Source organism: Spinacia oleracea, chromosome 6 (assembly GCF_020520425.1).
Source record: "Spinacia oleracea cultivar Varoflay chromosome 6, BTI_SOV_V1, whole genome shotgun sequence".
NCBI classification, from domain to species: Eukaryota; Viridiplantae; Streptophyta; class Magnoliopsida; order Caryophyllales; family Amaranthaceae; genus Spinacia; species Spinacia oleracea.
This window is the reverse complement of record NC_079492.1, coordinates 129324746-129349382: the sequence shown is the minus strand read 5'-3', so window position 1 is coordinate 129349382 and position 24637 is coordinate 129324746. Positions and strand designations below refer to the sequence as shown.

Here is a 24637-nt window from a genome sequence, read left to right as displayed (position 1 = left end):
GGTTAAGGCGAAAGTGATGTGCATTATAGGTTTCAGATTCGAATTTTTTTTCTCCATTTTTAATTTGCATCGTCTACTCTATTCTAATTACTTCCTCTGTCTCAAAATATAGTGTTTGTTTTCTATTTTTGTGTCCCAAAATATTGTGTCTGTTTTCTATTTTGGGTGTGCCAAAAAACTGTGCCTGTTTTCCATTTTGGATGTCCAAAAATGTGGTCCAATATTAATGTTAGTACCTAGAAAATAGTTGGTCCTATCATTCATGTTTCTATTATGAAAATGTGGTCCCATAATTTATTATTTTTTGCCTTTTTGTTTAAAAATTAAAATAAATTGTGTACTTTTCTACTCAAGTACAATAACATTAATAGTTCATCATGTTATTTTTCAACTTTCTTAATTCCCGTGAAAAAAGTCAAACGTGCACTATATATATTATGGGACGGAGAGAGTAATATTTAGCATTAATGTTGAATTGATGTTATTTACTTTGTATTATTTTATTTTTTATTTATCATTTATGATTTATGACTTGTTAATTTAATTTAGGGAAATTCCCAATAGTACACTTGTACTATTGACTTTTGCCAACAATACACTCAATATAAATTGACTTGTCAATAGTACACTTATAATGTTCACATCCTCATTACTATGAACTTTTCCATTAGATAGTTTAACCGAGGTTAACCATTGGTTGAAAAATAAAACTAAAAAACAAATAAAGAAACCATAACACTTTCAGTTTGAACACACTTTAATTCGGACAATTCTTCCTTGTGATGGTTTTTTGAAGAAACTATACTTTAAGTCTCAAAGCAATTTCTCTATTGTTGGTTTTCTGTGCAGTAATTCTTACAGCAATGACTTTGGTTATAGTCTAAATTGTCACCGAAATGTTACTATATTTGTTACCTGAAGTCGGTATATATGTGGTGATTATTTTTTGTTTGAAGAGCACATACACGAATCCTTTGAAGACGAATCATATATCATTTTAGTAATCAGAGTTAATGATCTTCATGAGACTGCATATTAGGCAACTTCGGAGCCATAAGCCAATGTTACACACCAGTACACCACTACACTGTACTAATGCATTACACCACTGGTCCACTATATATACAAAATATTACACCTCTTCTTTGAACACAACCTTACATTCATATTGTAGGATTAACGGAAGCCCGACCTTGTAGAAATAGAAGGAGAGAAGAAGGAAAAGAGCAGCCTGGGGAAATATAAAAGACTTAAAATGTTCACAAGTGTGGTTGTTTGTTTACTTGTGAGTTGATTGGTAGTGAATGAAATATATAGCCACAACAAAGGAGGATGATTCACTCGGTTAAGAATTTGCTGAAGTTTGTGTTTTTATACTATGATGTACTCAGTCAAAAAAAGAAGAAGCATACTATGTGAATTAACATGGAAGATATGCAATTTATTTGTTTTTAACTTTTAACCCAGTTAAATGCCGTTAAATATTTAATGGAATGAGTCATGGTAATAAGGAAGTCAATACCTCAAGTATACCATTGGCAATATAATTAAAAATAAGTGTATCGTTGACAAAAGTCAATAGTACAAGTGTACTAATAAAAATTTCCCTTTAATTTAAGTCAATAATATTACGTCAGTTTCAAGGCATAAGTTACCTGGTACAAGTTACAAGCCCAAGATAATTCACAGTTTTAAAAATCTTGAAAACTTACATACACGACTTTATTATTTTTGTAGTCGCATCAATTCTCTCATTCTTAAATTACAATACTATCTTTCATTCTTAAATTAACCAAATCACGAGTTAAACATAATTGAGTTTGTGTTTGATTCATTTAGGCCCCGTTCGTTATTGTTTTTTGTTTTTATTTATAGGTTTTTTATAAAATTAAAAACCAAAATATGGAAACCACAAAAAGTAGTTTCCAGTTTTTGCTTTCAGTTTTCAAAATCAATATGATTTCTATAAGTATGACTATTTTTTAGTTAATGATTCAATCAAAATCACATGACTTTTAGTACCAAAAAAACAAAAACTGCAAACTGACAGTGATACCGAACGAGCCCTTAGTTAGTGAACTATAAATTTAAGGTGAAGATTGTATCTCTATTATATAAGACAAGAGGGGAGGGTTATTTTTGTAATCACGCTTTTGGTGTCCCCATGTAAAATACTAAAATACCCTTCGCATTTCACTCTTACATATTATTGTAAATCTGATTATTTATTATTTTAAAAAACTGATTAATTAGTTTTTTCACGGAAAAGCTAATTTTTATTCATATGAACATTGAACAATTTTTCTAACATATTATTTATTGGCCTTGTTTGGCAAATGGCTTTTTGCTGGTTTTTTGGTTGGCTTTTGGCTGTTGGCTTTTTAATCTGGTCAAACAGCCAAAAAATATGTTAGGTAACTGGCTTTTTAACTTGCTGAAAAGCCAGCTTTTCCGCCAAAAATGAAAAGCTAGTAACACTAGCTTTTTGGAGTTGGCTTTTGGCTTTTCACTATCTAAATTACTTTTTTGTCCTTGTTTTTTGCTAATTAATTAATAATTAATAATTAATAATTAATAATTAATAATTAATAATTAATAATTAATAATTAATAATTAATAATTAATAATTAATAATTAATAATTAATAATTAATAATTAATAATTAATAATTAATAATTAATAATTAATAATTAATAATTAATAATTAATAATTAATAATTAATAATTAATAATTAATAATTAATAATTAATAATTAATAATTAATAATTAATAATTAATAATTAATAATTAATAATTAATAATTAATAATTAATAATTAATAATTAATAATTAATAATTAATAATTAATAATTAATAATTAATATTAATAATTAATATTAAAAATTACGGAGTATTAATTCATGACTAATAACTAAAAATGAATAATTAATAATTAATCATTAATAATTAATGATTAATTAATAATTAATAATAATTATTAATTTAATTATTATTAATTATTAATTATTAATCAATGATTATTTATTATTACTTAGTTATTAATTATTATTCCGCAATTATTAATTAAAATAATAATTTATTAATACTATTGCATAAAGTAATTTATTTTTAATTTATATTTTATTTATTTGTAATTACGTTTTACTCCGTACACAATACACTGTATGTATTGAAAAATGAATAAAAGACATTAGATGTCCTTAAATGTCATTTTACATAACTACAACCAACAACCAACAACTGATTTTACCAAACATATTTGTAACCAATCCATAGTCAAACAACCAACAAAAATAGCCAAATTGAACAACCAGTCAAACCAGCCAAGTAAAACAGCCGACAGCCAACCGCCAACAGTCAATTGCCAAACAGGGCCATTGTGATTAGTTTTCCTAACACAATTTTTAGTTTTTATTTATCATATATATAAGACTAGTTGTTAATAAACAAATCGAGATTGTGCTGAAATTTTATCAAACTGATTCCGAACTCTTCATTGTATCCGCTCCTACTTGTAAATTGTGATCACAAGTTAACAAAAGACTTTAAGAAATACAAATCGGCTAACATGTGAAGCGACGCAAAGAACGATAATTGGAGAAATGTAACTTTCCTGTATTTTCAATGATGTCCAAAGAAAATGGCGGATATCGTATAAAAATAACTAGCTTTTGAGCCCGTTTAATGAACGGACAATTATACAGTGGTTGTTAAGCCGTCTTTTAAAGTGTTAATTTTATCGAGGGCTTGCATTTTTAGCGGGAATAGATGATTCATATAGAGGTGAAAGTTAAAATTAGATGGTGAATTAATTTGAGTGTTACCGAGGGAGATGGAATGACCGAGTGGAAGCGATTAAGTGAATATATGAATTAAATTGTGAATTGATGTTTAATGAGGAAGATGAAGTGAAATATGTGTTGAAGCTATTACAAACAACAAAATGAAAAATTGAAAAAAAAACAAAAATAAATGTATGGATGAAAGATATATGAGGGTGACACGTGTCAACTAATCATATATGGTAGGGTGATACGTGTCAACTAACCATATATAGTAGGGTGCCACGTGTCAACTAATCATATATAGTTATCTTTTTTAAATACTAGGTATTTATTTATTGGCAAGTTTATGGCTACTAATTCAAGATTAGTTGTTATCAATGATGTGTAAATATTAATTACTACTTACATTATAATCAATTATTATCAATATAATGGCTAACACTTCCTCTGTAATTTTTTTTAAGAGTCGCATGTTAACCAACATAAATATTAAGAATTCATAGCTAAATTTGATACAATAATAATGCAAGGAGGTACAACCTCCATTTCAAAATAATTTTTATATACTCTGTTTTCGTCCGTTAAAAAAGTGAAACTAGCTTTTGGCCCGTTCTACGCACGACCTGTATTTTAGGAAACTTAATTTTTTTTTAAAAATGGAAAATTGACATACCAAAATAATAAAGGTATAAATGTATAATACTTCACTAAAAATTTTCACTAATAGTTTGGATAGTACGTAGACAAACTAAAATTTCTAAGATATATTGGGTAGAAGCATTACTTTTATGGAATATATTATGAGCTCCCACAAGACCACAAATACATTCTTAATTAGGAGTATATCTTTTTATCCAAGGGGTTTTTAAAAAAAAATGAGAATAAGAGAAATATGCTAGTAAGAAGTAACTAAGTTAATCATATGTATTCTTTGGATTAAACCAAAGAAATCCACGAATCTTCAATATGCTAAGAAATTCACCATTTTTGTTTGTTGGATTAATAACGATATAAGTTCCTGTTGCCAAGTATATATGAAGCTTCGCACCCTTTCCTTTGCATCACAATCAAGAAAACTACCAAAAAGGAAAATGACCTAAGAATTAAAAGTTGTTGATCAAGCTAACCAAACGTAATATGTCAAAATTCTGGAAAATATCAAAGACTAAACATTTTTTTGAAAACTCGAAATTATGCTTATAGAGTTAGGGGTGTGGTAGTAGTAGATGTCATACAGAGTTCAAAACAAAAATGCATCCATGTTTGTCTCGTTTTTATTCGTTTGTAAAAGAACTTGAAATATGATGATGATTGAGGCAAGTCAGGCAACGGGATGCAAAGAAGATGCATTGTTGATTTAAATGGGCTAAAAAATGAATATAATGATAACATTAACTAATACCAACCTCATTAGTAGAAATATATAACCAAAAAAAATGGGGTGGGCATGAATTAGAAGTTTATAACATAGTTTTAACTTCTACCCACTTATAGTAAAATAGTAAAATTCTTCTAAATGAAGAAATTTAGCAAAATAAGTCACAGAGAAATGTCGGTCTATAAGAAATTGTAATCATATAGGTTTAATAAATAGTCATATTCATTAATGCGAGAATTATAACCATCTGAAACGTTTCTCATTCTTGATTCACCATAAGCGCCAATGTATTAATCAATGTCTCTAATTAAACTGTTCTAAACGTTTAAACTAAAACTGGAAAGAGAAGGATGAAATGTTGATGTGACTTATTATGTATTATTATGTATTAAATGAAGAATTGATTAGGTATTCTTAGGCACGTGTCTTCGAAGTGGTGATAATTATGTGTCAGCCACGTATCTTCAAAATGGTCTTACTTACGTGTCCTTAAAATAAAATTGGTTACTTTTTTAAATACTAGGTATCGATGGGTATTAAGAACACAGGGAGTATAAGTTTGAACAAAACACCGTGTTAATGGTTATTAGGAAATAGGGACAAAAAAAGGGGAAGAACCATGGACGCTCTCATAGCATCTTACGGAGATTCCGACTCCGACACTGAATCAAAGTCTCCACGGCTCTCTATTCCGCTTCCGCCGCCGTCTCTATCTCCGTCGCCGTTACCTCCGCCTCCAATCTCTCTCCTCACCCCGCCAAATTCTTTCTTTGGTAACCCACTCCCTCCACTTCCTCTCTCCTAAATCTATCTTAATTTTTCATGTATGCTGACAATTCAGAGATGCTTTGTTCTTTGTTTTTTTTTTTGCTTTTTAAGGTACACTTGATGACTTGCAAACGGTTCAGGCTCCAAGGGTTCGGAGCTTCCCCCATGTAGATGGCAATTATGCTGTACATGTTTACATCCCAGGTTCATTTTCTTTTCTCTCCCCCCTATTACTCGGGCTTAGTACTGGTATAGTCGTATCGGACACGGTTGCCTGTCCAAATGTCCAACTTGGCTGTTTTATGATAAATTTATCATTTTGGCTAAAAATGAATTGTCAAAGAGTTCATCCCAGGTTGAAGTGCTTCACTTGCATTCTTTATTTTTAATTTTTAATTTTAGTATAGGAAGAGGTGTGAACTCTTATTGGTATTGATTGATTGTGAAATGTGATGTTGAGTTGGCATTGTAATTTGATCCCTATAACTTTTGATCCTAATAACTCATAATTGGTTGGTACTATGTTACTACTGCTTAAGATCATGTACATAGATAGTTTGAGTTCTTGTTACGAGGGGTTGTCAATGGCCCACCTAATAGACGCATAAGAATGCAAGATTGTTTATAGTGTCCCATGACAAATGAGGCAATGTCATGTGTTTCTGCGAAGAAATTGCAAATAGTGAATATCGGGGAAGCTACGTCTTCTAGATGAACTGTTCCCTTCGATTGGGTTTGATGAGCTTTCGTACAAAAGGACACACGAGAGTGCTCGGGGGTTCCGAGAAAACCCTCTCCGACGCTCAGATTCTTGTAGAAGGAGAAAGTAGAGAGTGTGTTTTGTGATGATTGAATACGTGGGTGATGATTAGACGAGTCATATTTATAGTAATGCAGAAGGGGATTGTTAGTAAATATAAGCAATTTTAGGAGTACGAAACCCTGGGCCTTCTGGAGGTTAGGGTTTGGCCCCGAGATTGTCTATGAAGCCCATATCGAGGTTGTTGTTGTTGTCGGGGGTATTTTGGTAATTTTATTCTCCAAGGGTATTTTGGTAATATTGTGGATGTGGGTCCCATGGCAGCCTGAACATTAACCCCACGTCAAATTTTCTAGTTGGACTCTTTGAGGAGTCGGGGGTTTGGCACTTTGGCGGAAGTGTTTGACAATTCTGGTTGATTTGTGTTTTGAAAATGTGGTGAAATTTTGGGGTGAACATGATGCTTGATGGGTGCCATGGAGCAGACAGGCGAGGGCGAAGATGAGCTTGCGCATTGGGCAATCGGGGCTTACCGCACGCTGTGGCGAGCATGGAACGTGCGCAAGTGCTCGTTGGGCCAGGAAAAAGCAAGATGGACGTGCCCAAAAGATGCTTGCTGTGCAAGGGCTAACACACTGCCTGTGTGCGGCTTGTCATCACAACTCACTACGCGAGTGAGCTGCTCACAGGCGAGGCGAGCGCCGAATTGTGTGTCGAGTTTGCGCGTTGCTAGTCATGCTATATGCTTTAAGGCATTTAGACACTCTTTTAGACTCGACTCGATATGGCTAGATTTGATTTGATTCGACTCTAAACAATTTAGCACAAAAGCACGTAGGACGACTCGACGACCTTGCCTACTTTAGGCGACACACACGTAGGATGAGAATGCATATTAGATTAACTATATGCTACTTGATTGGGCGAGTATGTCATTGTGTGCATGACTTAGAATGTTTTCTAAGTTTTGTGCCCCATAGGGCTAATGAGCCCCATGTGTGGGTGAGCACGGCGTCGTGTTTGCCCCACAAGGCTAATAAGCCCCATATGTGGGTGAGCACGACATCCCGTATTTGACTTAGAATATTCAGTACGGTTCCCCATGGGGCTAGCCCCCTGTGTGGGTGAGCACGTCATTGCGTATTTGACTTAGAATATTTTCTAAGTATGGTGCCCCATGGGGCCAATGCTCCTGTGTGGGTGAGCACAACATATTGTGTTTTTGGCCCAAATGCTCCTGTGTCATGGGTCCCTAGACTATGGTTTGCGGTTTCCTCTACACCCATTGTATGTTGAGGTGCTGAACTGCTTGGAAATTTCTCTTTGCAACCTTACACCTAACTCATTTGGGTCGATCAACTCTTTCATCGCGTTATGCGATATGTTGGGTGTCACTCTCACCTTGCGGTTTTTCCGTAATTTTTTCGGCTCGCAGCTGTGGCCGAAGATTCGCAGGGTTATGGTTGGTGGGTGCTCCAAGTTAGGTTGGGTTATAAGGTAGTGAGAGGCCTCAAGAACAATATAAAAGAATTTGAGGTGAGTTTCTATTTGTGTACAGTGGTTCGCGGGGTTGGGACATCCCTGTATCCCCAATCGGGGGTAGGCGAAAATCAGGATGAATAGGAATGTAGGCTATGTTACTCCGACACGGCGGCTGACGGTGGTTATCGGTGTCGGTGTCGACACGACCCGACCCGTGACACGACACCCGACATGTGTCCGGAGAGGTGTCGACACCGATGTCTGAAAAGAGCCTGAAATGCAGTCTCAAAATCTAGAGGAGAAAAGAAAATGAGTAAAAAAAGTTCAAAAATCGTCATTCAAGATGAAGATATACATCGTATATGATAAATTTTTTCTTACCCGAAACCAAAGGCGCTGCATCTTGAAGTATTCGAAACCCTAGATCTAGCAATTGAAGGTCGGGAAGGCGAGAAAATAAAAAATATGTTAGGGTTTTGGTTGTAGAAGAAAAAACGAGCAAGATGCATTATTTAATTCTTGTTGTCGCTGATAATTCACTGCTTGAGAATCAACCATGGCTATGGCTTGGCGAGTTGGCGTCTTTCCTTCACGTTATTTTTTCTGTTTTGAATCAGTGGTGGCTGGGCTTTATTTTACACCTTTTGTTTTTTCTTTTCTTTTTATTTTACCTTTTTTTTAAAAAATAAACTAGGCCTACTAGGTTGTGGGTTTTGTACTTTCGTGGGGAAGTGGGAACGCCCGCGTGATCTCTTTACCCAAAATCTCAACTTTTTGTTTTTTATTTATTATTGTTTACTTTTTTTTTAAGAACTTTTAAACCCTTTAGGACTTTTCAATTCTTTCCATTGTTAAACCCTTTTATATTATGTTTTTTAATTTCAACTTTTATTATCTTTTTACCTTCATCTTTTTTTTTATCTATTTGTTTTTATATTTTTATAAAAGTGTCAATTTTTTATCCGACACTTTGTAAGAGACCCTTGTCTAAAAAACAAGTCAAGACACTCCTTTGACCGTGTCGGAGTGTCGGTAAATATTTGGATCGGAGTGTCTGACACTCCGACACCTTGTTGGACACGACACCGACACCGTGTCTAAGCAACATGGAATGTAGGTACCATGAATGGGGAGGAGGCGATTGTTGTGGTCTATCCTCGTTCGAAGCCTAAGTTCAAAGATGGGCAACGACATGTTGTGCCTTGCAATTGGGTGCCTAACCCCAAATCCTTACGCAACAAGCGCTTCCTGTCATCCGTGGGCCTCGACGCTAGATACCTTTGGGGTAGGGGGTGAGGGTGATCACATATGTTTGCTTTTTCCTTGGTTATTTTTGATGCTTCTAACTTTTTAATGGGTGCAAAACGAGGGTTTGATTGCTCAGAAGTTTGACAAGATGGCTCTGATGAGGGAGCAGCTCCGTGCTCGGCTAGCTTCTAGCAAGACGTCCGTCCCAGAGAAGAACGAGGGTTCGATGGCTAAGAAGTTTGACAGGATGACTCTGATGAGGGCGCAGCTCCGTGCTCGGCTAGCTTCTAGCAAGACGTCCGTCCCCAAACAGAAGGAGGGTTTGATGGCTCAGAAGTTTGACAGGATGACTCTGATGAGGGCGCAACTCCGTGCTCGACTAGCTTCTGGCAAGATGTCTTTCCCCAAGGCACCTGGGGTGAGTATTAATCATGTTTGGTTTGTACCTGTGATTTTTCATATGCTTAAGTCTCTTTGTCTTGTTCATAGCAATCAAAGGCGAGCCCCAAGGCACCTAGGCAGCGAGATGAGGTGATGCAGGATAACATGGTTGAGCAGGATCAGGGTGTGCACCACACGGAGGATAGGGTCTTCTCGCAGGTGAGTGGCTCGCCGGTTCTGCCCGGATATAAGAGGATGAGGACGGAAGAGGATGAGTCATCATCTGGTCCTACAACGGCTTTCTTTTTGTCGGACTCTCGTGAGAGGCAAAGACGAGTTGTTCGATCTATGAATGTCTTGTGTAGGGATGCAGATGAGGACTATCTTGATTCGATGGATCCTACACAGGAGGTGAATGAGATGCACCAAGCGTGGGCTGAGGTAATGCACTTGTGGTATCACCGATTATTTCGTCATTTGATTGTAATGTTTATTCTATTATGTGCTTGTTTCAGTTTTCCATTCGTGCCACATCCATGATGCGCCGCTATCGCTACTTCAGAGAATTACAAGACAAGGTGGATGAGCTGGAGGCTTCGGCTAAGAAGCACGTTCCGGAGGTAGCGACGGTCAATGCCAAGATCACGCGCCTGGAAGGCATGTACAACCTTGCTGATAGCCAAGCTAAGGCGGATGTGAAGAGGATAGCTAGTCTGAAGAACCGAAATAACGGGAAGAAGAAAATTGCGGCCTTGGCAATAAAGGTGGCTAAGCTGAAGGAGGAGCTAGAACGAGCTAAAGAGTCGGCCAGTGCTTCTAGGCAGACGCATGTAGACGAGTGGCAAAAGTCTGAAGATGGGGTGACCTATCTAGCTGATGTCGCCCAACGGTCCATGGACATTGGTGAAAAGACCACTCATGACAGGATGAGGGAGGCTCTTAAGCGCTGTTTCCCCGAAGTTGACTACAATATCGTTTGGGATGAGTGTGAAGCTATTCGGTTGGCTGAGGTGGATGCATTGGCTCAAGAGATATATGATCTTGAGCACTTCAGGCTTTATTAAATGCGGGCGCGACTCAAGATGGGGCAGCTGAGTATGGGATTGGCCCGATGTGTATGTCTACCTGGATGGCAACGTGGATATTGGTGATCCTATAGGTGGGAACCACCTCCTCACAGTATCTTCGAGAATGGTATGGGGTACTCTGACTCGAGTAGGAGTTCTCCATGGCCGTGGTGGTGGCTAGTGGTTTTGCTTGTAGGATTTTGGGCAACTGTTGCTCCTTAGGATTTTATCTCTCCCCCCCCCCCCCCCCCCCTCCCCCGAAGTATGAGCAATGTTGCCTTTGTAGTGTGTTTTTACCCGAAGTATGGGCAATGTTGCATTTGTAGTTTGTTGTTTTCGAAGTATGGGGAATGTTGCCTTTATAGTTTGTTGTTTTCCGAACTATGGGCAATGTTGCCTTTGTAGTTTGTTGGCGTTGCCTATACATCTGGGGTGAGTATTGGCTCTACTAATGAAATATCTAACTTTTTCTATTTGTCTATGTTACAAACTTTTCCTCTGATATCCTGTTTACTATAGAGGGAGGGTGCATGCTGGGGTCTGGACTCTGGATGATGACGGACTATTTGTCTAAGTGACTCCTCTTAATTCATAAAATTCAACTTTCGTTTTTCTTTTTTTTGAGGGGTGGGGTGGCCGGTGGGGGTTGGGATGCGGACGACCTTGGCGGGTTTGGATATGCCTCTTTATTTTATTAGATTCACTGATGTATGGCAATAGCAGCCTTGAGACGTTTGCAACTCTTGTGGTGTTTGCTACATTGTTTATGAATGGGAAGCTTTGATAATTTCAGGTCCTCAAACAGTTTTTTAGTTCCACAAACTAGAAACTAGAGAAAGAGGATTGCTGGGTGAGTATACCAATTAAATGTGTTTTGAATGGAGCTATTGTTTTGTCTATGTTGGTTGAGCATCTGTTCACCTTTACACTTGTGGTACTTACTATAAATGTTGTCGTGTCACGGCTTGATGTCAATTTCTAGATTTTACTTCTACTGCTATTGTACTGTATGATGATATCATCTCACAAATTAGCATCACTAAGTTTAAAGGTAACTGAAATTGTTCAAGGTATTGTATTTTTAAATAATTGCACTGTAGCGGGATTGAAGATGTCTGTTTTTGGTTATAACGGGATGGTACGACGTAGAAGGGGTTTTATATGTATGCAACCTTAACCTTTGCTACTTCGAAAAGGTTCTTTCAGCTTAGAGTGGATTGTTGAAACATTTAATTTAGTCTATTGTAATCTAAAATTAGAAAAATTGCCTATTAGAGACTCTCTCCTCAAAAGGCTGGATATATTTTTTGATAGTTATGATTTTCTGTTTTATATTTGCGAAGTTCAGAAATGTGATTTTTGAGATGCAAATTCAATTTTGACAGTAATATTACTTAAAGTATTTACCATTAGTACTGAAGATTCGAATTCCCTATCCATACTTGTATCCGACACATATACAACACCATCAAATGGTTAATTGGACAAGGTAGTTGGATGGTTGGTATGATCTTGAAAATAAAAGCAACACAAATAACAAACATTTAACAAGTCCGACACTTCTGAGGAGTGGTTGGAAACTAAATTATTGAAATCAATTGCACTCAATTAGAAAACACAAATACAAATCTGGACACTTAAATAAATAGAAGGGATTGCGTTGTTAATGTTTGTTCGAGGCAAAAATAACTTCAGAATCATTGCTTGTTCTCGTGCATAGCTGATTGTCTTTGTAGGGCGTTCAAAGTTTCATTCTTTTCTCCCTTTTTTTCCGTAGTTTATTCTGTTCCGTTGATTCTAAGACACTCAGAGTCTGTTGTTTGGTACTTGTCTTCATTTAGGGTAGTTGTTGCTTCTCGATCTCTAAACCTGGTGTGTTGACTGGAATTTACCTCTTCTTGCAGCAGCTCCCCTGGAGTTGGGATGTAAACTAGGACTTCTGCATGCCCACATGCTTGTGGATTGTGACTTGTGAATACCCTTTTTTCTTTGTGGGGCCGCACTGGTGATGGATTCGGGTTGTGGACCCTTGTGGTAGGTTGCAGATGTGCAGGCATCTCCTGGATCTGGGTTTGGTATTGTATATTGGGGGTTTTAAAACTCATAGAGCATATAAAGGTGTAGAATGAAGAAAGGAGATAGTGGAACTTATGGTTCCCAGATGGCTGTATGGAATGATTTGAGCATGAAACAATTTTAGGGGGGATAATATTAGGCAGAAAGGAAAAATAGTGTATCTCACTATGACACAAACACAATCCATACGACAGCCTAAGTCTTGTCCTCAAGGGGTGAAGTAAAGCAAATGATATACGAAGTATGATCTTCACCTGCAGACAGGCTGGGGCCTCCGCTTGGGGAAGGCCGAGCTAGTGTTGTACTGCTGCCTCCGCTCCCACCATAGACATATATGGAAGGTTCATCTCTAGGTATATTGGAAATGTGTCTGCTTAGTGAGTGGTAGATTTCATAAATTAGTAATTAGGAGTAGAATGACGGTCATTATTGCGTGAGGTCTATGCGAGTCATCTCATTGGTTCATTATCCATATCTACTTTTGTTTTATTTTTTACTTTTTTTAATAGTGACTACTGAAACTCAGTTAGATAAATTTCCTTGTAGTTTTTATACCACAATCAGCAAGGAAAGAGGCTGCGCAGTTCTTGAAAAAAGTCTCATTAAATATTCCTGGTCTTCATGTCGTCGATGCTGACATCCCTCTTGAGAATCTTCTAAGCGATGATCCGAAGCTTGAAAGCATAGCATTAGGGAGAGAATTTCATATAAGTTTAGGAAGAACTGTCCCTATTAGGGTACATCAAATTGATTCAATGGTCAACATGCTTCGACAGAAGTTGCAAATTCAGAAACGGTTAGCCTTTTGTTGTGTTATATCATTAGTGTTTTTTCATGCACCTTAAGCATTTAATTATCGTAGTTGTCTTCTTGAGAATGTGCATCTGTATTTTTTTTGGTCAGGTATTGGATTGATTTCAATAAATGGGAGGTTTTTGTCAACGATGATCACACACGGGCCTTTCTTTCATTAGAAGTCACTACAGGAGGTTTGTCAGAGGTAATGTTTTACAGTCTTCTAAAAGGATGCTTACATCCTGTGACCCCTTCTATTCTAAAGAACAAAACTCACACAGGATAAGGGAAAGACATAGACATTTATAAAACAAGATAGAATTGGGAATAAGGATATGGAAGAAAAGGGAGCTTGTCACCTTGTGCTTAATCGAAATTGATTTAACATATGCATCCTATACTCATTTAACGTTATTCTTGGGCAGAGGAGTGGTCTTTTATATTCCTTTTCCTAGTCTCTGTAAAATGTCTGCTTTCTGTCATGCTCCTGTTTTCTTTTTCTAGGACTTACATTGGGTGTTATCTATTGCTTTGAATCATTTCCGTTTTCATTGTATATGTTTCGGTAGCTAGTTTGGGAAGTCCATTGCTTGTGGGAAGTGGGAACGCAGGTTCCTGGACCTGAAGGTTCTGCAAGGAGTTTTCTCGTGTGTAATGTATCTTGCTTTCTTTTCTTTTTTTTTTCCTCTTTTTTTGTGTGGTGAAGTCAATTGGTTTTGCATGGTGATGTGATGACTTACCTACGGGGGAGACTTAAGTATATGTTGGGAATATGTGGGTGGGTCCATCCATTGTTTTAGAATATTTTTGGGCCATTACTGTAAGTTTTGGAAGGTGTAAAAGGTGCAGAATTTTATGGTTGTCTGCTTTCTTTTCTGTTTTATGATTGATTTGGCTGGAGAGAAAAGGTAAGGTTTTCCAAAATCGTGTCCAGTTTAGATTCTTTGTGGGATTGGGTTATTTTCTTAGCTTCTTTTTGGTTCATGCTCTTGGGGTGTTTCTTGGCTTGTCGCGTTCTGATGTAACACATAATTTAGAGGCTGTTTTGTTTAATTTTTTTATGATTTTGATGGGCTTCTGGTCTCCCACTTTATACGCCAATGGATTCTAAAACACATTTCAGTGGATGTTGGCAAAATCAGTATCCTTTAGCTGGTTTTCACCAAGTTCAAGTAATGGATTCTATGACACTGACAAGTGCCTATTATGAATTGTGCAGATTATGTACTCTGTAGCTTTTAGCTTGGACAATTGATTTCTATAAAAGCTTTTTCCTACGTACGGCTTGTTACAGAACAATCTGCAGAATTATGTCCCTGTACCTTTTTGATTTATAGATGCATTCTATTTACAGGGATTCAGTACAGATTTCATTTTCCATGCTCATTACATTATTTAATTGATCATGAACTGTACCTGTTAATTTTTTGTCACTCAATGAAAAACATTTTACCTTCTAAAGATCCATTTTGAAGATTTTGTAATTCATCCTACAATTACTGTAGTCTGTAGATTTCTTGTGATAGCGCAGAAGACCGAGTGAAAGTAATCAAAACTTAATTTCTGTCTGTTGAACCCCCCTCTGACCTGTGGGTTACAGTACCATAAACCCAAAGCGCTACTCCTCCTCTTCCAAACCCTAGCTTGCCTGGTCTCTGAATTGTGTTTGAGAGTTTTGACTTTAGAGGGCATGTTAAGGATGATAGACGTCTATTTACGTATGACTGAAAGTCAAGTTCTTCTATACGTGCATCGTTCGAGCCATAGAAAACATACATTTCAAGGTCTTCATCCGTTATCTTGTTTAACTTGCAAGGTTTGTTCTACTATATCCAAATGACACAACATTGTTGGGGTAACGGTAACCATGTCTTTCAAACTCGAAAGGTGTTTTGTAACTCAATCGAGGAGTTAATCCTATATGTTCCGTTAGCTAGTTGCCTTTTTTGCATGACAGAGGCAGCACTGACCTTTCTTCTGCATGGTTGCAGATAACAAAGCAGATTCAAGCTGTTAACGAAGCCTACAGGCTCCACAATCTTCCAGAATTTTACAAGGTCTGAGAAAATATCAGCTTTTAATTTCAAGTTTGCAAGCCCTTTATGACTTTATGTGCATTTCAACTGTCTTTATCCGTTACTTCATCTGATGCACTAAAGATGCTGGATACTTGTTGCAGGATCCTCGACCTCATATATCGTTAGCATGGGCGTTAGGTGATTCAAGTGATTTACTGCGTAGAGTAGTAGAAGAGACAAAGAAACAACCTGATAGCGGGGGCTCAGTACAAAAACGGGTTTTCACTGTTAAATTCACTGGTATTGAGTGTAAAATAGGCAGTAAAACTTATAAGTTGTGTAAATTGCCAGGTGAATGAGAAACTTCATTTCATATCTGGGTTAAACTGATTTCTAGGTCTAAACTAAAATATGCCTTGTATAGTTCTTGACTTCTTGGCCTTCTAGCAGAACCGGAAATGTGGTGTACATGGTGTTCTGCACTTAAATTTCTGTTTAGATACAATACTACTCCGTATTGTATTACTCTATTTACTCTCTTCGTCTTAAATCTATAGTCACGTTGTAACTGTTTCCTCATAAACAAAGAAATGATCAATTTTACTAAAAATCTCTGTTTGTAATAATAGTTCGATCAGTTTTACGCTCTGCTCATTACTCTATCTTAGTGGAGGTAGTTTGAGAAAGTCGGACACAGGCTATTACTATTTTAAGAATCGTGACGAACTATTTCCAAACATGCTCGAGTTGGATAACCTGTAATAGGTGTTGTCTAAGAGGTTAAAAAAAAGTTGTGATGACTGATGAGTTGTCTTTGAAAACGATATTATCTCCCTTGATCTACTAACGTTTTTAATTTAAAAAAGAAAAGAAAAGAGATGCTTTAGTTCTTCACTACTTCTTCATAATGCACGATATGACAGATAATAAAGAGAATTCTAAATGCACGATCATGCTCTACGAGTGGAGCGATTTCCTTCAATATTGCATAAACATCTAATAATTTCCAAAATACGTTACTTTCTAAGTTAATTTCCACCACACCGTCCACATCAGCAAGGAAGAAAGAATTTTTTTTTTTTTTTTCCGGTTCAGCGTTGAACCGCCATCTGAGAGGGCGGTTTTGTTTTAAAGCAAACCGCTATCTCAGATGGCGGTTCAATGGTATAAACCGCTATCTGAGATAGCAGTTTCTTTTAAAACTATACTTTATAAAACCGCGTGGTTTTATAAGCCGCTATTTCAGATAGCGGTTTACCTCTTTAAACCGCTGTTTCAGATAGCGGTTTATTGTAGATTTTATAAAAAAATTAGACCGGCTTTCTTGCTGACATGGACGGTAGGGTGGGAAATAAGTGAAAAAGTAGCGTATTTTGGGAATTTACGAATCATCAAACAATATTGAAGGAAATCGCTCCCACGAGAGGATATTTGGGTTCATTATTTTGCAAGAACAAGGCATATGTTAGGAGATGTCCAAACGCACGATACGATTGATGCTGCAGGATTCTTGTCGATAGACGGGGAGTTTGTTTATGTCTTTATGGTATGCAATCACTAAACTGCGTTCGTGGGTGCTTGGTAAGCTGGTAACTAATTTTATAAGCACGCGATGCATGATAATTACGAGTACAAGTAAAGTTAATATGCCGTATGTAGTATATATATATATACATTGATAGTATATGGTACGTTCTATTCAACATATTTAACCTAATTTATCCGATTTGAACTTATTGGAACTTGTCAAAACTGATTTACTTGATTGGAACTAATAGTACCTTATTGGACCTCATTGGATCTTAACAGTAATAATACGAAATATTGAAATTTATTAGACGTGATTGAAACTTATTAAATTTATTAGACATGATTATAACTTATTTGATTTTATCTGAACTTATTAAACATGAAAATTTTCAGGTTTAATCGTTCATCGCTATTTTTTATACACCCGGGTGCACCATATAATCGTGTAGATCAATGTCATCAAACGCCTTGAACATCAATCATTCATAACAAATTATCAAGTAACAACCGGACGGACCCAGTGAAGTAGGGGTCTGTCGAGTGTCAATCGTGTTAGATGAACAGACATCAGCCTCACCTTTTCTTATTTTTGTAATTTTTTCAAAAATTGACCATATATCAAATAGTACTGCTTGCCACCTCGTTATATACGGAGAAGCTCACATTCTCATTTCCCAAACTCTCACCATTTTTCACCACACAAAACAAAACTCATACCTCTAATCACTACTACCTGTTCATCAATGGCGGACACTCAAGGAAAAGTCATCACCTGCAAAGGTATTCTCCGTTTCTGCTATTTTCTCTCCTTTTTTTTATCTTGAATTTGTACCATCCTTTTCGATGCCTAAAAGTGGTGTTTGATCTGTAATGTTCAGCGGCGGTGGCCTGGGAACCCAATAAGCCTCTGACAATTGAAGATGTAGAGGTTGCGCCGCCGCAAGCCGGCGAAGTTCGAATCAAGATTCTCTTCACCGCTCTTTGTCACACTGATGCTTATACTTGGAGTGGCAAGGTCTACTTTATTTCTCTCCTTATATTCATCAATTCTTCATCAATTTTGTTGTTGTTTTGTTATGTTCTTCTTTATTTTTGCGATTACATTAAGCTCTACGATTTCTCGAATTGAATATTGGATGGTTGGTGATTGTTTTTAGGGTATTTTAGGGGTAGTTAGTTTAATTAATCTTCAAAATCGGCGATGGTGGTCTGAAAAGTCTTGGCTTTTGAAATGTTATTCAATTCCCTTGTCAATTTTGCTTCCTCCCCTTTTAATCTTTTCCCTTAATTCTATGTATAGCGACGCCAGTGTGATGTAACCCTATACAGTATACACTAAGCTTTTTTGTTGTGGCTGTCAATTTCGCTTCTTCGAGTGGAAAAATAGTTGAATTCCAAGAAAGATTAATGTTACTTACACTCATGATTTCAAGACTAATGTTACTCACACTAGCTGCCCGTTTGTTAGCCGGTTATAAAGGATGTCAATGAGAATGAATTTCTAGGTAAATTTGTAAGGAAAATCAATATTTATTCTCATGGTAATGCTAGTGCACTCAAAATTATCTATTTTTCTTCATAAATATTGATTACCATTTGGGAAGTGGTATTGGGTGGGAATGCAAAATTTATGAAGAAAAACATAGATAAAGTTTTATCATCATGGATATTATGTTGTTACTTTTCTTACCAAATAACACTTAGATTTATTCCCATTCCCACCATTTATTACAGGCTACCAAACGGGTCGTAGGAGTAGCTTATGGCTGCTTGCACGGAGTTTTCCCCTCTCTTTTTTTTTGCATTTCCTGTATCATTTTTAGTTCCTTGATTAGACACCCATCTTTTAAGGGGGCATCATAAGATGCATTCTCATGCAATTAGATAACATGCATTTCAAAAACTGCTTGTTGTTAACCTTGGATTACATATCCGGAATTAGGGGTTAAAATCTAACTAATTATTTACCTTTTTTATACTTGGTATTAGAAAGAATGATTGAGAAATTGAGCATCAAATGGTCAAACACTCAAATCTTTAGAATAACTACTCCGTACATTTTAGGAATGATAGGAATGGACGGAAAAAATGGCGATGGAGGGAGCAAAGTAAAAGGGCCTTGTATGAATTATTTGATACTCCTTAATATGTTAATGGATTTATGGGGTTTGGATTGTGGTAAATCGGGTTGGATGTGTAGCTTGAATACCATCAAACAAAAAGTAATCAAGAAAGAGAAAATGAAAGAAGAGCAAGAAAGTTAAAAGGATTGTTCGGATCAAATGAACACCACCATATGAGATAAAAATACGTGCACGTCATTTCCATTGGATTGCAAATATTCTGAATTGCTCTAATTAAGCTGTGAAGTGTGAATTTATGTGGTTGAGATTTTCCCATGTTGGAAGAACTCAAATGGTTAAATCACCATCTGGCCATGTTGGTTAAGCATGCACAGTATTACTGCATTAGCTAGTTTGTGTAATAGCTGATGTAATGATTCAGACCAGTGAAGAGTCTTGTGTCTTTTGCACTTTGCATAAAGCTTAATTTGCAAAACATAGTCTTTGGTAAATATTATCTAAATAACCTTATGTTGTCACAGGACCCTGAAGGTCTCTTCCCATGTATCCTCGGTCATGAAGCTGCAGGGTATGTGCTTCTAAGAATTCGTGGATATCTCATCATTCTTTCTTCAGTGTTCATCATCCAATTTTACCTGAATTTTATTGATGCAGAATTGTGGAGAGTGTTGGCGAAGGTGTAACAGAGGTGCAACCTGGAGATCATGTTATTCCTTGCTACCAAGCAGAGTGCAAAGAGTGTAAATTCTGCAAGTCAGGAAAGACAAACCTCTGTGGAAAAATCCGGACAGCTACTGGAGCTGGAGTTATGATGAATGATCGCCAGAGTCGTTTTTCTGTCAAGGGAAAACCTATTTACCACTTTATGGGAACTTCAACATTTACCCAGTACACTGTGGTACATGATGTTAGTGTTGCAAAAATTGACCCACAAGCTCCTTTGGATAAAGTCTGCCTTCTTGGTTGTGGTGTATCTACGGGTAAGGTGCTTATATTATTTCTAGAATTCTAGCTACCAGAATATTCACTAGCGTCACATGCTCTCTCTTGTTACATCTCTGGTTTGCTCAATTTGTTAATGAGAGTATGTCATTTTTGTATCCCTTTACTTCTGTTACTTATATTCTGTCATTTTAGGCTAGTAGACATTTCTTTCTAGTTATGAATTGTGATGTCATCAGTATCATTACCCCATTGCCTTAAAGAGGCTCCCGCAAGAAGCGGGGTAAGGAGGGTCGTGTGTACGCAACCTTATCCCTGCAATTGCAGAGAGGTTGTTTCCAATTGACCCAAAAGCAATAACGGGACGACCATCTTCTACTTCATGGAAAGGAAGTGAAGAGGTTTTGAGAGCCATTTTGATTTAGTCCATTACATCCCACAACCAAAAGAACAAATGAATCTTTGGCTCCATCGGAAATGGACATTAATTTGAAGGGTCAAACAAATTTGAAGGGTCGATTTATTTAGCAAAATTGGTGATCCAAAAACACTTTATTGGTGCTTATATAGTCTCAGAATATTTGCTAATTTTGTTTAGTTTCCAAGTTGTGTAGAAGTCTTATTTTAGCTAACTTTTGCTTGTGTAACTTTTGTGGCTGGAAGTAGTGTAGATTTTGTGTGAACAGATTGTCTTCCAGCTTGTTAGGTTGATTATAGAAAAGTGTGTGCGATAAGAAAATGCATAGGCGAGTGCTAGTCAAGGAAGGATAGTTGGATGTGTTTTATTTCAAATTAAAGCTTTGTATATGATTTCAGATGATATGAACAAGAAATTTTGTCTATACGGACAATATCTATGGTGGTCTTTATGAGGCATCAAAGCATGTGAACTTCCTTCCTTATGAACAAGTGAAGCTACCTAATATTCTTAGTGAAATTAGGGGCCCTCAATTTTGAATCACGTATTTCTCAGTGAGCCGGATTTTGGGCTTTGAGTTGTTTGATTGTAGGTCTTAGTGAGTACAACTAAACTTCATATCCTTTTGTCGTTTCCAGTTTATAAAACACAAAATTCATCAGAAAAACAGTCCATGATTGTATGAGATTGAAGACTATGTTTTTTTATTAGTAATATGCTAGTGAAGCATTGATTAGTTTGATAATGGACATCAGGACTCTTTTAGAGTTTTGCTCCATAACCTTGTTGTTAAAGAGCATACACTTTGTTTTGATAATGCAAGGAGGTACGAGCGAACTTGGTAGCAAATCAACAAGGTTATGTAGCTTATGCCTTGTACTCCCATACGTCCCTAAAAAATTGCCCCAATTATAAAAAAATGGACGTCCCTATTTGTTTAATGCACTGAATTTCCACCCATCCCCCAAACTAGGGTTCATACTAGGGGAATAACATCGTTTTTAATATTCGCATTGATTTTCCTGCAGGTCTTGGAGCTGTCTGGAACACTGCAAAGGTAGAGCCCGGGTCCAACGTTGCTATTTTTGGTCTTGGAACTGTAGGCCTTGCTGTAAGTTTTCAGTGAACCTATTTATGTTAATTTAAGTGAAGTTTATTCTCTTTTATTGATGATCTAATTGCATACTACATCAACAGGTTGCAGAGGGTGCTAAAACTGCAGGTGCTTCACGGATCATTGGTGTAGACATCGATCCCAAGAAGTTTGACGTAGGTATAGTCTTCATTCCTTATTCCAGATTGTCAATATCTTATCCAGTTTCCTTGACTGGTACCATGATACCACCACCACCTGTTACATATCTATTTTATCTAATGATACTTAGTTTGTTTTGTGTGGGCTCACTTTCTGGCATAGGAATATCTGATTATAATCATCTGATTGCAAGCCATTGTTTTGTCTACATTCCTAATTCTTCTCCTACACAACTTTGATAGACATGCTACTGTTACTGCCTTCAATTGTTGATCAAATCTCAGATAAGCTGCGAGAAAAAGGCCAACTAATAAATTATTGAAAATGTTCCATTCCCATAGCATTGATCGATCTTCCACTTTTTATTTTTATTTTTTATGATTAATATGTTAACAAACTAGTGGTCTGAGGCCTATCTGTCCGTAGGCTGGTAACGTGATGTCTGTTCTATGAAGATGTCTGTTTTTTTTATAATCCTTTGCTCGTTTATCTGTACAACACTGAAGCACATTTGGGTACAGTTTTTGTATTTCGGGATATGGTTGCTTGTCTCCTGGAGTTTATTGTTCCGATGCTAATTTGGCATTCTAATTTTGATCGTTACTGCGGGGATTAAGTTATTCAGCAGGTGTTAAGTTTGTGTTCTACTTCTGAATAAAAGTGGAATTAGCACTTTCATTTATGGAATGGCTATCTTAATACTGAAATCTGGGTCACTGGAGAAGAATACTTTTATATGCCCATTTCTCCCAGTGATTTCCTTTCTTCTTAATTTTTATCAATCGCACTCTTTTCCCTCTCTCTTCCCTCCCTCCCCCCCCCCCCCCCCCGACCCTCCATAAATGCTAATTAAACAAAAGTGTAAATGAACTTGTCCTGTGCTTAAACATACTTCCAGAAAGCGTTTTTGCATCATCTGCGGAGTTCCTGAACTTATTATTCTCCTTGTGATTGGATAACTGTATACAAATGCGTTTCTAAATTGATCTTTTCATACAGACCCTGGGTTGCGGAACTTGAAATTTTATGTGGCATTCAAAATACTCTCGTGCAGATTTTTATATTGCGACCTACCTAAGCGGGGATAAGAGTTTGTTGTGCTCATCCTTCAGATATTACTCCGTACTAACTCAAAATTCTTTATTTTTCTCAAACTCAATGTTTCAGCTAAGAATTTCGGAGTGACAGAGTTTGTGAATCCAAAGGATCATGACAAACCCATACAGCAGGTGATTGTGGATCTCACTGATGGAGGAGTTGACTACAGCTTTGAGTGCATTGGAAATGTTTCTGTGATGAGATCTGCCTTGGAGTGTTGCCACAAAGTGAGTTTGTAGCTAGACTGGCCTTGTAAATTTCCATGCCATCAACATATAGGTATAGATTTGAGATCTCACTCATTTGCTTTGGGTAAAAAAATGTGCAGGGTTGGGGAACATCTGTTATCGTGGGTGTTGCAGCCTCTGGTCAGGAGATTTCTACTCGTCCTTTCCAACTGGTGACCGGCCGTGTTTGGAAGGGAACAGCTTTTGGTGGTTTTAAGAGCCGATCTCAAGTACCTTGGCTTGTGGAGAAGTACATGAAGAAGGTGAGTAATGTCCAAAGTGCTTACTGTTTTCAAAACCCCTAAAAGGATGAAACTTCCAATATTTTCGACCTCTTAATTTCTGTTTTTCTGGTGCACAATTTCTTAATGTGTTTTACCTTTTTGCACTTATGCAGGAGATCAAGGTTGATGAGTACATAACCCATAACTTGACCCTCACAGACATTAACAAGGCTTTTGATCTCATGCATGAAGGTGGTTGTCTCCGATGTGTATTGGCAGCGCATGAATAAATCAACCAACGAATCACCATAAATGCAGCATGGCTATGATTGTCTATGATGTTTTTCTTTCCTAGCTTTCATATGTATTTCCGGGTGAGGTAGCAGACGAAACAGGGAAATGGATACATGGTGAACCTTTTTGAGGTGTCTCTGCGTCCATTAAGCTGGAAATTTCAGCACTGGATCATCAAAAGCCTAAATTTAAATCAAGTTTGCATATTTCAGGACATACTTTATCATCATGCAAATATGCAATTCAATGTTGAGTATTTTACAACAGAGTTAACCTATTTACCCTTGTTTCATGTGGAGATATTCCCTTGGTCCGGAATTAGTTGTCACATTGTTCCAAACCGGAATTAGTTGTCACATTGTTCCAAACCGATAGTTGTGCGGAACATGAACTTTTTATAAAGCGTCGTTACTATCCTATCCTGACTTTTTCTTTCGATCCAAGGGAGTTGGATCTAAAGTTGGCAACAGGTGGGAGTAAGGACCCAAATTTTGCTTTCTGTGAACATGTTGACGTCCTATAACAAATACTGCACACCAACTCTCGCCGCTCTCTCATCCTCTCTCCTTTTTTATGGTTTATTTTCTTGGTCATTATAGGTCGAAAATAGTCTAATTTCTTTAGAATTAAACTATTTTTGATCATTTTTCTTCATTTAATTTAGCTATTATATCTTAAATTCAATAATTTTTATCATATGGCGGTGTTCGTCCTTGTTCGTTAGTCTCTCTATGGTGGAGTTACTTTTAGTAGTATGTTTGGTTCGTCGTTCACTCCAATGAATTAATGTAGAATTAGTTTGTTGG

At 36.8% G+C, this 24637-nt stretch overlaps 2 protein-coding genes across 3 annotated transcripts; both read left to right on the top strand.

Moving 5' to 3' along the window:
* The first annotated feature begins 5739 nt into the window (after nucleotides 1-5739).
* On the top strand, nucleotides 5740-16289 carry LOC110787569 (uncharacterized). Of its 2 annotated transcripts, XM_021992204.2 has the most exons (6): nucleotides 5740-5937; nucleotides 6044-6136; nucleotides 13493-13742; nucleotides 13850-13946; nucleotides 15733-15798; nucleotides 15921-16289. In XM_021992204.2, the coding sequence occupies exons 1-6, from the start codon at nucleotides 5784-5786 to the stop codon at nucleotides 16116-16118; spliced, it is 858 nt and encodes a 285-aa protein (XP_021847896.2). In that variant the 5' UTR covers nucleotides 5740-5783; the 3' UTR covers nucleotides 16119-16289. The 2 variants fall into 2 exon arrangements, with proteins under 2 accessions (XP_021847896.2, XP_056686965.1); XM_056830987.1 differs by lacking the exons at nucleotides 13493-13742; nucleotides 13850-13946; nucleotides 15733-15798; nucleotides 15921-16289 and adding exons at nucleotides 9559-9840; nucleotides 9912-10244; nucleotides 10319-11343 and having other exon boundaries at nucleotides 5881-5937.
* Nucleotides 16290-17908: 1619 nt separating this feature from the next.
* LOC110787570 (alcohol dehydrogenase class-3) lies at nucleotides 17909-24108 on the top strand. The gene is made up of 9 exons (XM_021992205.2): nucleotides 17909-18069; nucleotides 18168-18304; nucleotides 19895-19941; nucleotides 20028-20353; nucleotides 21762-21844; nucleotides 21931-22006; nucleotides 23156-23313; nucleotides 23415-23576; nucleotides 23711-24108. The coding sequence occupies exons 1-9, from the start codon at nucleotides 18033-18035 to the stop codon at nucleotides 23825-23827; spliced, it is 1143 nt and encodes a 380-aa protein (XP_021847897.1). The 5' UTR covers nucleotides 17909-18032; the 3' UTR covers nucleotides 23828-24108.
* The last annotated feature ends 529 nt before the right edge of the window (nucleotides 24109-24637 follow it).